The sequence below is a fragment of the Vulpes lagopus genome, chromosome 16 (assembly GCF_018345385.1).
Source record: "Vulpes lagopus strain Blue_001 chromosome 16, ASM1834538v1, whole genome shotgun sequence".
Taxonomy (NCBI): Eukaryota; Metazoa; Chordata; class Mammalia; order Carnivora; family Canidae; genus Vulpes; species Vulpes lagopus.
The window spans coordinates 45,701,347-45,715,137 of NC_054839.1; the positions used below are offsets into that span (position 1 = coordinate 45,701,347).

A 13,791-nucleotide genomic window follows, 5' to 3' on the forward strand; every position below is an offset into this window, starting at 1 on the left:
AACATAGATGTGCATTTGTTAGGAAAAAGCTTCTAATACATTTACCAAGGAATTTGTACCACTGCCAACCCCTCGCCTGCCCCACCGCTAAAATCAGTGTCCAATAAGGCTTTTTTCTTTCAACCTTTTTCTTTGTAGAGGTAAAAATCATCTATTTTATACATTTTGCATTTTTTATACACGACTACATATTTTTCCTTTTCATTACTTCCGTATTTCCTTTTCTTTTGTAAATGGCAGAGCTGGCTTTTCCGGTGCCATTTCTTCCTGGCCATATAGAGATGGCCACCTGTGAGTTAGATGCCTAATGCGAAAGGTGTGTGGTACCATGTAGCTAATTCCAAACTTCTTAGTATCATTTCTTCTTTGTTTCTCTTTTTGCTTTTAAACAGGTACTGTTATGAAGCAAGTGCTATATTTGGATAAGAAAGATGGGATAAGGTAGGGTAAAGAGGTTGGGAGAACTCTGGGTTTCTTCCTTAATTCCCAATATACTACTTTTGTGTGAGCTATCCTCTTGAATATGCCTTTCAAAAAAGAAAGCAGTAGACTTTTTAAAAGCATATCCCTTAAAATTTTATTTTGATTTCAGCCACAATTAATGGACTTCTAGGTTTTTTTATATTCTGTATTTACTGCATATTTTAATTTGCTGGTTAAAGAGGCTGGGTCATGCTTGGCCATTGGACAGAAAAAAATAAAAGTGAATAATTTAATACAGAGGTTCTCAGTACTCTTACTATATCCCTTGCCCTTTTATAACAACTATTCCCATTACTTTCCCTGTAACTTCCCCATTACTTTCTTTCAGTGAAATTCTTTATAGGTAATATACGCTATCTACACTTATAATTTTTAAAATGTACTTAATGCCTTACTGTACTGCATAATACAATAATATACATTTCAATATAAGCAATTGGCTTTGACTGCTCAGGAAGGTATAATAAAGTCATTCTTGAATCTTTGCTTCATGTGAGTATAACAGCAGTGGTGCCACATCCAGTGTTGTCCAGAGATACTCATATTTCAAAAATAGAACACGATTGATGGTAAAGGTTATTTAAAACAAAAAACCCAGTGTAACTATAATTTGCAGAGTAGTTGAATTCTTAGAAAAATCAGTGTATCTTAAAAACTCACAATGCGAAGTATTTGATCTGTGACAATTTACATATTGCATTTTACATTCGATTGAATTAGTCTAGCCTTATAAGTTACGGTTTTCTTTAAGATATGTGCATTTGTCTGCGGGACGCAGGACAGTTTCTTATTGTGTAGGATTAGCCCAGGTGTTGAAGAATGTCTAGCACACCTTAATAAATGCTGGTAGCATCCTCTCAGTCACTGACACCCAAAATATCCCAAGACCTTTCTAAAATCCTAAATGGTATTAAGGCCTATTAAAAGCCCTTGGCTTAAAGGGAAAAAAAAAAAAAAAGGGAGGGGAGAAGAGGGGAACAAAACAAACCCATTATTCACATAATAGGATATTTCTAACTTGAACAGCCAGGAGTGACATTACTAATTACTACCTTTTATTAGAGTGTCAAGTGGAAGAACTTCTAAGATCTTAAATATTTATATCAAGGTGAAATGAAGGAAATTTTGACTTTTAAGTGCTTGAAGGGATTAGTAGCCAAAAACTGAGTCAGCTAAAGGCATAAACTACAGCATCTGATGAATTGTAGCACTCTTACAAAACTTAGAATAAATTTACCCTGCTGGGCTCCACAGGTGATCTAAAGTTCTGATTTTTTTTTTTATGCACCTGTTTCTGCATGGCTATGGAATTCAGGTGTGTTATATCGTACATCACAAATGACCAAGGGCTAATATCTGGAGGAAATCCATTTGTACTGCTTCCCTCAGCCTCCTTTCCCTTTGGCAGAAGAGCCTCTAGCTAAAGTACCTCTTACATAGGAATTCCCATATGTAAGTGGATATTCTTGATATGTATTTTTAGTTAGAATGCAACCTATAGCAAGATCTAGGTTACTTAACCATTTATTTTGATTGGTGCTATTGAGAAATGTTGGATTTTAGGGATGTACTCTTTTTACGAGTACAATTTTTATGTGATTTAGAACACAGAATAAACAAAGTAGTTAGTGGGTATTTTTGATATGCGTAGAGAAGAGACAACTATAGGATGCTTTGCGTTTTGCTAGGATCTAAACCAAGTATTTGATTATATGAGCTTGTAGCTACACAATCTGGAAAGTGCTTGGCTTATATATCTTCTAAATTTTATGACAGCTTGGAGCAGTTCTTTCAGAAATAGTGCAAGATGGCTTCAGGTGCAGCTGTTGTTAATTAAAAAAAAAAAAAGAACAACCTATAGTTGTATATGTGTATTTAAATTGTGAATCTAGATGACCTAATGAAAGGTAGAAGTCTTCAACTATCTAATTATCTACAGTGAAGATAATGTAATTTTACTAACTCTCTGAATTTAAAAAGATTTTCTGATAAGCATTTTAACCTGTTAGAATGATCTAGAGCATGTTTTTTTTTTTTTTTTTTCAGTATCTCCTGCTCTTTTTTCTCCAGGCAAAACTACACGTAAATCATTCCAAAACAATTAATGCTGCTTTAGTCACAAATTATTGATCCCCCTCCCCCCCATTCCTAGGGTATGTAGAATTGCTGTTCTACTTAGATTCTAAAATGAGGCTTTTTAATTGTGTTTTCCAGGAAGATATGAATTTAAATGAAGATAAGAAGGCACCATTGCGGGAAAAGGACTTCAGCATCAAAAAAGAAATGGTGATGCAGTACATTAATACTGCTTCTAAGACAGTAAGTAAAACTGTCAAGTTGAAAAATACTGCTGAACCGTGTTCTAGTGTGGAAAACAACGCATTTGTCTAACGAAGTGCTTACGTTTGTGGGCAGCTGGAATCACAGGGTTTTTGAATGTATAAAGGCCACAAGTAGGATGTTTACTTAATTTAAAAATATTTCTCAAACCTTCCAAAACTGCTTTTGCTTTTTAGCCTCTGGTGTCGGTGAGGAACACTGACTGGGTTGGTTTCCTCACTCCAAGACTTCTTTCCTTGTTAGTGGATTAAGATGGCTATTGATCTCTGATGTCACTTATAAATTGGGGTAATATTTGTATTACAGAAAAGTGAGACTGATTTTACTCTAACTACCTAAATCAGTCCACATAATAGTGGCTGAGAGGCATATCTTTAATGTGAGTTTCCCTACGGATAAAATTATCTTGTAACAAATTATAAATGTAGACATTGAAAGGAGCATTAAGCCTCCACGTGGCTGCCCGTTTTCCAGGGAAACATGAAATATGTGGGTGGAAGTAATGAGGGAATGTCTAAGAAACCATGACTGGCAGGCAGAATCAATTACATTTATTTCATGGGACAACAAATGAGCTTGACCAGTCATATAGAAATTGAATAAATGGATTAGATGAAATCTACAAAACGGGAGCTAATGAAGAAGCAATCAGGAAGACAGTGGAAAATGATTTTGGCTGAATTTAAAATAGAACTGGGTCAGAGAAAAATAACACACTGTGGTTTTCACTAGGTACTTTAACTAAAGGCCAGGTTACGAGAACATAAGTTACTTATGCTTGAGTTCAATTTATCTGAGGCCACTCAGTGACTTGGAGGCTTTTCTTTTGGAAGACAGACTCAAGTGATGTTTAATTTTTAAACATGCCTCGTGTTCAGCAGTCTGATGTTGAGTTGTAGAAATCACTGAGTACTGTACTTTTTCTGGCTCCTTATATAGATGGGTGCTCTATCCTGCTATTTTGACGAAGGTTGCTTTTTATCCCTTAATGCTACCTGGTTATTGCAAATGAGTGTTAGGGACTTGAGAGAGCACTTGTGTTGTTGATGCCCTTTGACATTGGGCATCTTATTTTACCTCTGATTCTCAATGTCCTCATTCATAAGATGGGACTAATATCTGTATCATAGGCTTGTTGTTAGAATTTGTTTATTCCATGAGTGGAACATAAAGATTTTTATAACTGGTGGCTGCCTTTTGTGGTAGCAGAGGTGGTGGTTAGCAATTCAATTGTTAGTTTCTTGTTTTTTTCTTTGTGATTTGTTTGTTCTTGCTGTTGAAATCATTGCACTGTAATTACTGATGTGAATTGACTACATTTTTGAAAATGCAGATTGACCATTAGTAAGTCTACCTCACATTTAGTAAAGTGTCTTTCTATTGGGCAATATTTTAGGCAGTGGAGTTAGAGTGCCAAAATAGGCAGTCATTGTGGCCTATGGAGCAACATAGGACACACGTAACAAACACACAAACGTTTGGTAGATGAAATAGAATGTGGAAAAAACACAGGGGGAGTGGAGATGGCATATTTCCTTTTATTGTATAGTTAACATGCAGTGTTATTAGTTTCAGATGTACAATAGGATTCACTGATTCTGTACATTAGGGCTCTTCACTGGTAAGTGTATTCTTAATCCCCTTTATTTTACCCCATCCCCTCACCCACCTCCCTCTGATGTAACTGTTGCATGGAATAATCAGGGAAGAGTCTCCTGTTAGGGAATTTTAAATCCAATAGGCATGAATTCACTTAATAAATAGAAGGGATATTACATTAGTTAGATCTGGTTTAGGGGGCGTCTGGGTGGCTCAGTTGGTTAAGCATCTTCCTTCAGCTCAGGTCAAGATCCCAGGGTGCTGGGATCCAACCCAGTCTCTGGCTCCCTGCTATACAGGGAGTCTGCTTCTCCCCCACCCTCTGCCTTCCATTCCCCCTGCTTGTGCTTTCTCTCTCTCTTTCTCTCTCTCTCTTTCAAATGAATAAATAAAAACAAAAAAATCTGGTTTAGAAAACCTTGGCATAATACTGCATTTCAATTCTTGAATTTTAGATAATAAACAGACTTTTTAATAGAAGAACAAACTGCTTTGAACTTCATTAAAGTGGATCTATTTCAGTTTGCATTCACTAATTTTAAACTTTAATCCTCTAATCGTTTTGGACTAAGGTTGGAATTTATTTACTAGAATTAGATAATTAGATTATCAGGATTGAAATAGATTAGTTATCTAAAGTATGATTAAAGCATTCACTCATTTAATTAGTGTGTGGAGGATCATGGCTTTTCCTAGGAGGGTTCTGAATAATTTGGCAGATGGTTAACATTGTGGAAAGTTCAAGCTGACCAGTCATCTATTTTTGCTCTGGAAGTAGAAGCACATTAACTCTTAGATACAGACTTTGTCATACCAGCGTATTGAGGTTAATGAGTACAAAAAAAGCTGTTCTGAAGAAAAACCATCAAAATCCATTGGTGGGTTGTTCTAGAGAGTATAAGGGGTATTTGTGTCAGATAAACTTTTATTATAAATTTAGCCTTAGACTTTGCTCTGAGATTCTCTTTTGTGGGTAAGCATTAATATTTTTGAAAATAGCACTGGATTGCCTACAGTTGATAATTTGAAAATGTTTTAGAATTAGTAACCCTCAAACCAGCCCTAAAGTAGTTAAGCTTGGTTTTTGGATTTTGGGGAAAAACAATTCCTTCATCAAGCTAGATTATTTCTAAGACCGTAAGTTTGTTTAAGTAGCCAAATAGTAATGCTGAATTTTTTCAGTTAGAAAAAGATTGTTAAAATGTAAGTAAGCAAAGAGCCTATTTTAGAGGCTGAAAATTCCAGAGTCCCATTTTTCCAGCTTCCTATTGTGTGGATATATGATCCAGATTTGGCCGGTACAGTCTGGAAGCCAGGTCTGCTGGGGTCTTCCGAGGAAGGTTTTTTCCCCCTCCCTCATAAAAAGATCCAGAGCAGAAAACCACTTTTTTTTCCCCTTCTACTTGACATGGCTGTGAGAGGGTATGGGATCCTTGGCACAAGACTCCTTAGAGCTGCTGCTCTGGCTGTGTAAAGTCCTGCCTCCAGATTCTTCCTCATGTGAGGTGATGCATTTCTTATTTAAACCACTTGAGGCTGGGATTTTGCTTTGCTGTTGTGCGTGTCTGGCTGGACTTTCCCGATAGCCTTTTGCCTATGTAGGGTCTCTATCTCTAATTCATTCTGGAAAGTACTTCCCTCGTCAAGTATACTCCAGCTACATGAGAGTGGGTACTACAAGGCCAAGCGGACATTCCTTGGTAGATGACTTGCCTCAGATGTTCAGTAGCAAGTTTATTAAAGAAAACTTCTTTCAGAAAAGAATGAATACGGTCTTGACTTTTATTTGATTACTAGGTGGATGGTAAGTATTCTGCAGTAAGTAGTAAGGACCTTGAAATTAGGATGTAACATGACAGTCCAAATGGAAGAGAATCTCTGGTTCCCAAAGAACGAAAGAAGAAAATTCTGAAATAAAGCAGAGAGGAGCTCTGAAGCCCCAAATTGTGTGAAATTTTCCCCTACTTTCTACCTGGAACTATAATTTAATAAAAATATACCTTATAAATGTATTCAGTCATGCTTACCTTGACTTTGAGTGTTGTTCTCATTCTTTATTGTGGTTTAGTTATTTTTCCCCTTAAAATTCTTAAAGCACCCCTGCAGATAATGTTAAATGATGATTTTGTTATCAGGACTCTAGTGCTTGGAGGAGACAAACCAGGCTTTGAGATAAATCCTAATAGACTTGCTGCCTTCACCCAGTTTTTCTTTCCTTGGTGTTGGTGTATCTATGTCTGTGATTCTCTGACACCGGGTTTGATGTTGGTGTTTGTTTTCTGGTGGGGGCTTGAGTTGTATTCAGGGTGAACCGGCTCTGGGTATATGATGTCTGGGTAATGTGAAAGTCACAGGAAGCCATAGATTACCTTAAAAACAACTGAAGACATGTGCTAAAAGGATACCTGTAGAGAAGAGGATTTAGATCCATAAGGATTCTTCCCTCCTGCAACCCCCACTCCTGCCCCCATCACAAAGGAGTTGCAAAAATGAAAAATATACTTTTCCCATATGTTGAGAAGAAAGAATCTTCTATGTGCTATTTCATTTTTCAACTTTTTCAGGATAAACTGTGGCAATACAAAGCTGGAGAGGAGTCCTGAGAAGTCAAAACCTGCACCCTAGGAAGTGAAAGCAAATCCCTGGAAGGAGAAAGCAGCTCAGAGGGTGTAAGAGGGAGACAGGAGGCTGAATGAATATAAGGCTTTGCATTCTGTGGACGTGAGCTTTTGCTTATCAGTGCTTCCAAGTTCACTGCCCCCCTCTGCCCAAATTATTTTTAAATGCAAGATGGTGAGACTGCCCCATCAGTTTACTTCTATATAGATTACAACTGGACTGCTACCTGTCGCCATGTAGTCTTGTCCTTTGGGTGTATCATTAGATGTGGATAAAAGGCTCTAAGAATTTCTCCAAAATTTATACCTCTTGTTCCTTCTGAATGTGTTAGCTTGGAATCCAAAATCTCTGTAGGCTCCCTGTTCCCTGACTCTCCGTGTCCCCACGCCACTGCCCCCCCCCGCCCACCCCAATCTGTATGTCATAGGAAAGATGTATCACAGCTACAAGTAAAGGGTGACTTTTTTTTTTTTTTTTTAGGGGTAGCTGATAACCAGTAAGGCCTAATTTCACATTTCTCAGCTTCTTAATTAGAACATCTATCCTTTATTTCCTGTTTATATTGAGTTTTTTCCTTTTGTGTCCCTCGCCAGCCCCCCCCCAACCCTGCCCCCCCAGGGAAAGAAGTAGACTTACTCTTTTTGCTCCTGGAAGTCTGCTAGCTTCCTTGGAGTTTTTTTCAGCTTTTCTCTTTCTTAGTCATCTGAGACTGCAGACAACTGCCTGCAATGCTCCTCTGAGGCATGTATTGGAAAAGTCTGCTTAGTGTTTGACTATACTCCTTCTACCCTTAAGTATTTCTGTAGTTCTTGCTTAGACTTTTTTAGTAAGAAGTAAATATCAAATATTACAGAGCATAACTTTAAAAGGCACATAGACTAAGATTAGTATTTTATGCAATGTGATAAAACGAGTCCAAATGGAGTTTGTAAATGTGGTATTATAGATTCTTGAATGTGTGTATGTGTACACGTGTATGTATAGTGTATTTTGAAAGGTGTTACCTTTCTACTTGTTACTAGTTCTTGTTCTAGCCCAGTAGGGTATGCAGTTCAAGTATGGAGGTCATGGTTTTGTCCAGTGTCTTCCATCTAGGCATATTTTGATCTGAAAAGAATTGTTTTAGAAAAATACTAGTGACGTTCAGATTTGTGTATTTTTCCCTAGAGTTCATTTCTTTTAGCCCTGATTTGTTAATACTATATTATTAGGGCATTTTCAGACCTTTCAGACTCTTTGTTTTGGGGTGTGTGTGTTCATTTTCATATGTTAATTTTGGAAAACATTGTCAGATACAGATAAGTTCTTTTTGTTTTTTTTCTCACTTTTGGTCATTATTACTTGAAAGGTTTATATTTTAACCACTGGAAACTTAGGTGAATCAGACAGTTCTATACATTCTTGCTAATTAAAGTTAACGGATTATTTTTTTGGCTTCCATTTCAGGTTAGAGATTTGATTCAAGCACACTTGTAACATAAAAGCTTAGGAAAAAATTGTGGCTGATCCTTCGTATTAGACGTTTACCTATTTATCAACAATGCCCTTGCTTACGATATTTTGCCTTTTTGTCTCCAGGTCTTGCTTGCTGACTAGGAGGAAATATCAGAGCCCCAGGGCAATGAACCAATTTCTTGTTAGGAGTATTTCTTAATAATCTAACTGGCACTTTAATTTCCATTTCTGCCCATATAGGACGGGTTTTATTTATACACAATTAAAATGATCTTCCAACAGCTCAAATTCATCCAGCTTCGTTATGAGTTGTTTCTGGGCAGCACCAGTGGCAGTTAATATGCTTCTGTTCTTACTGCACTGTGTTCTTGCTTAGGCAGGAGATGGTAATGAAGAAACCAGTCATCTTTTTTTTTTTTTCTTATGAGAAATTATGTTAGGTTTAAATTAGAATTGTATGTTTTTGATCCTTTAAAAACCTTAGGGGCACCTGGGTGGCTCAGTTGGTCAGGCATCTGCCTTTGGCTCAGGTCATGATCCCTGCTCAGCAGGAAATCTGTTTATTCCTCTCCCTCTGCCCCTCCCCCTAGCTTATGTTTGCAAGCCTGTGCTCTCTCTCCCGCTCTCTCTGTCTCTCAAATACGTAAATAAAATCTTAGAAAACCTTAAAGATATCTTCTCTTAAAGCAATTTTTAAAAAGACTCACCAGATATAGAAATAATGTTATTTACTGGTAAAACCTAGTATTTTAGAACCTTATGGGGTCACTGATGCTTATACCAATCGTGGCATTGGAGATCATCTGAGGTTGTTTTTATCCTGCTCACTGAGTTGTTTCTTGGTCTGAGATAATTTGCTCATGCTTTTTAGATTTTATGAATGTAATTAAACTTATCATGACCCATAACTGCAAAAGTAGTAAAAACTTTGAAAGTGCCAGAAAAAAGAGGCAGATGATTTGATGGATATGAAAGTGATGAGCAAGTAGCTCAATGGAATGAACCTTTTGAAAGAAGAACTAGTTCTGAAAGAGTATATGAAAATGAAAAAAAAATGCTATGTATCTAGAGTTGCCTTTCAGTGATGGAGGGGAGAGGTAATTCAGGAAACAAGGGGGAAAGAAAGTAGACAGGAACAATGACTCTCAACCTTCTATCCATTAGAATCTTCTGGAGAACTTAAAACTCCTTGGCTTAGACAAGTCAGGATTTAACAAGTCAAGATTCCTGCAGGTAGGACTCAGGCATCCATACTTTGTGAAACTCTCTTGGTGATTCTAGTATATAATCAAGGATGAAAACTATTAGGCTGCACAAGATGAGCCTCATCACTAGAAGTCTTATAGTGTAACATTAATTCAACATAAGACTAAGAAAGAGTTCAACAAAAGACTAAAGGCAAACATAGAGAGTATTTACTAATAAAGCCACTTAGGGTTTCACTACTTTGAATGTGCATCAGGTCAAAATGGGTGTTCAAGTGGCATACTATAGTTACTAAGAAATCCTGATGCTTGGCCACTTGGCCTTCCCCTCTGCTGATTTCATCTACTGTAACAGATGGAAGAATCTGGTCTGCTTTGGGAAAAGATGCCTGATAGATCAGCATTAGTGAGAAGGAAAAGAGTATGCCTGGTTTCAAAGCTTCAGTGGACTGATTTCTCTTCCTCGTTGGGGGTTGTAAACTTAAAACCCTCCTTATTTTAGTTTGGGCTTAAGAGACAGCCTTTTAGTCCTTAATTATTCCTAAATAGAATACATTCTCTACATACTTAAAAATCCTTCAAAGGTTAATCATTTTGATACACAAAAAGCATTATTTCCTAATTTCATGCCTCCCTGACTTATTATCAGTTTCCTAACTGGTGCAATGTAATGGTTCCCCCTACTTTGAAGAAAATAGGGTTGGTATAGCTTCTTACCTTCAATGTAATACAAAACTATTTCAAATCCTTTCAATATCAGAAAGCTTTCCAGGGATAGACCAAGTAAACTGGGAATTCTATCCTTGCGATTCGTTAAGATGTGAAAAAATAGTCCAAAAGTAAATTTAGATAACCTTAGGTTTTGACTATTTCTTGCATATCATTGTTACGCTAGATTTTTTTTTTTTTCTTTTTGGTAGATCTTTTTTTTAAACTTGGGAAAGCTGATCTGTCACTCTCGGTGTGTTAAGTCATTTTCTGGCATTGTTTTTGTAAAGAATGGCTTCATTATACTCATTTAGTAGACTTATTTGTAGTTTATTTACAGTAGGTGTGTAATAACCGTCAGTTCTCTAGTTAAGAGTCTGTTTCTTGATTTGACTTTTTTCCTTTGCTCATTTGTTTTGTTTCTTAAATTCTACATGAGTAAAATTACATGGTATTTCTCTTTTTCTGACTTGTTTTGCTTAGTTTTATACTCTCTAGCTCCATCCATGTTGTTGCAAACGGCAAGATGTAATTCTTTTCCAAGGCTGATTAATATTACATTGTATATCACCTCTTCTTTATCCATTCATCTATCTATGGACAATTGGGCTGTTTCCATAATTTGGCTGTTGTAAATAATGCTGCTATAAACATAAGGGTGCATGTATCCCATTGAATTTGTGTGTTTTTTTTTTTTTTTTTTTTTTTTTTTTTGGATAAATCCCCAGCAGTGTGATTACTGGATGGTAGAGTAGTTCCATTTTTAACTTTTTGAGGAATCTTCATACTGTTTTCCATGATGACTGCACCAGTGTGCATTACACCAATAGTGCAGGAAGGCTCCTGTCCCTCTTCATCCTTTCCAACACTTGTTTCTTGTGTTTTTGATTTTTTTTATTTTTTTATTTTTTTATTTTTTTGTGTTTTTGATTTTTAGCCATTCTGACAGGTGTGAGGTGATCGCTCCTTGTAGTTTTGATTTGCATCTCCGTGATGATGAGTGATGTTGAGTGTCGTCTTATGTGTCTGTTGGCCATCTGTATGTCATCTTTGGAGAAGTGTCTGTTTATGACTTCCCATTTTTTAATTGGATTATTTGTTTTTGTGGTGTTGAGTTGTATAAGTTCTCTAGGTGTTTTGAATACTAACCCTTTATCTAGAAAAAAGTTGTGATGTCCTATGTCAGAAATTACTACCTGTGCTCTGTTCTAGGATTTTTATAGTAACTATAGGCATATAGTTATGTCTTATATTTAGATCCTTAATCCATTTTCAATTTATCTTTGGGTATGGTATAAGCCAATTTTCCCAACACCATTTGTTGAAGAGATTGTCTTTTTCCCATTGCCCATTCTTAGTTGGAATACACTTCTGAAGAGACATTTCCTCGCAAATACTAATGACTTAATGATACAGGAATTTAAGATAATTGCTTGATCCTTTTCTTTTGCCAGTTTTCACTATATTGAATTGGTTTCCTATCAACCTCTGAAGGTAACCAATTATTTTTAATATTAAGATATTATCATTAACATAATTTATACATTATAATTACTATTCTTAGTGAAGCTTTGTTGTCCCATCTTTGACCAGTTGGCTTCTAGTTCTTTTGGCGTGACCTTAGAAGTTTTGAGTTGTTTGATTCCTACTTGGTGTAAGATATGATGATTGAGGTGGTTCTTTGACACTATGCCTAGAATTAATCTTTTCCTTCAGTGGGAAATGGTAACAGTCTGGGTAAGGATGCTTATTGCTGGTGGATTAATCACTGTTTCCAGGCCTCTTCCGTGGAGAGATAGCAAAAGAAAAACATTGGGTATATTAAACAGACTTTTTTCTTTTGCCTATGGGGTCTCTACCTGCTGCTGCTGTTGTACTATGTCTGCATGAATGGAGCATATAGACGTTACATTTTATAGTTTTTTTCTAGTCTTACGTAGCCTTTTCTTCTATGAGCAATTCCCTTCTATTTAGCCCCTGCTTCTTCTTTATTTCTAAGTTACTGTATTTTAATGCTCACCACTAGTCTTTAAGCTGGTGTTTCTCTAGACGTTTGTCTGAAGTTCTGTAGTAGATTCTCTGCAGGGCTCCTGGGAACAGCATTTCCTGAGTATTGCATATTGATAACTGTATGTGCCTTCTATCATTTAGTCAGTTTTATTGGATATAAAATCTTCGGCTCACGTGTTTCTATTTTTTTTTCTTTAGGATGTGAAATATATCATTTTCTTCTGCCATAAGGCATGACAGTATTGCAGTCAAAAGTTCTGCTTGTAACTATTTTTATCCCTTACAGATTACTGGCTCTCTATCTAGATGTCTGAGTTGGGATTATATGATAAACAGTATACTTTCATTATGTACTTTTTAAGTCTTTAAAAATTGTTTTTCTTAAATTTCATGAAAGTGTTCTGTTGTCCTGCTTTGGTTTCTTCTTCAGGGATTCTGCTATCTCTAGGTTATATTTTTGTGTATCTTCAATTTGCCACTTTGTCCCAAATTCTTTATATCTTCTTTATTTTTGTTGTTCTGATTCATTCCTTCTAGTTTCGTTTTTACTTCTGACGTGATTTTCTTATTTTAGTTACCAGCCACCCCTCTCCCCGCCCCTTCTCCCAGTTCTCTGACCTTACTTCTGAGGTTTTTGAATTCTGTTTTGATTCCCCCCAACCCCCATGTCCTATACATTGTCTTAATGTCTCTTACCTCATTTTGAAGTTGTAAGTTACTTTGCCAGGTCTGCAGTTTTGTTTTTGTGGTGACTGTTCATTTTCTGTAGGAATGTTCTGTTCAATTTTGATTCATCCTCAGTACTTGGTCAGAGTGGGGTGCTGTCCTGCAGGGGAGGTTGGGCAGCTCAGTGCTGGGAGTTCAAGGACTGCTCCAGTCTCCTTAGGTCTTTTTTTTTTTTTTTTTTTTTTTTGCCACTTGTGCTCTCCCATAAGTGAGTGGACCAGACTCTACCCAGTTTAGCCACTGTCTTCAAAATAGCCTACTGAGCTTTCTAACGACCACTTCAGGCCTCTTTTGGGCTTCTGGTGTTTTCATGTTCATCTGGCACCTTCTTGCCTCCTCTGTTTCTTCCTGCATAGACATTGATACTGTGTAGATTTTTAGTCATTAGTGGTTTGTCTCTTACTGCTTGTATTTTGAGGATCACAGAGATAAGTTGTTGCTTGGTATTGTTAAGGTTTTGGTTTTGCCCTTTAGTTGTTATTTTCTGTGGGAACCCAGTGAATTCCAAAAACTGTACTGCTGCTGCCATCTGTCCAAATCCTCTAGTTTTCTGATTGTGAGTTTTATATTCTTGACTCAATGCCAATTTATGTCTTTGGTTACAGAACAATTCTGGATTATCCGCATTTCTTCTTTCTTGTCCACA

The 13,791-nt window shown here is 36.7% G+C and overlaps 1 protein-coding gene across 2 annotated transcripts in view; it reads left to right on the forward strand.

The window, feature by feature from the left end:
• The window catches only part of DIAPH3 (diaphanous related formin 3), a 496,533-nt gene that overhangs the window by 71,103 nt on the left and 411,639 nt on the right, over positions 1–13,791 (forward strand). For both annotated transcript variants that reach the window (XM_041731170.1, XM_041731169.1), the window contains one exon: positions 2,698–2,802. In XM_041731170.1, the coding sequence (XP_041587104.1) occupies positions 2,698–2,802 (105 nt within the window). The remainder of the gene's footprint in view (positions 1–2,697; positions 2,803–13,791) is intronic.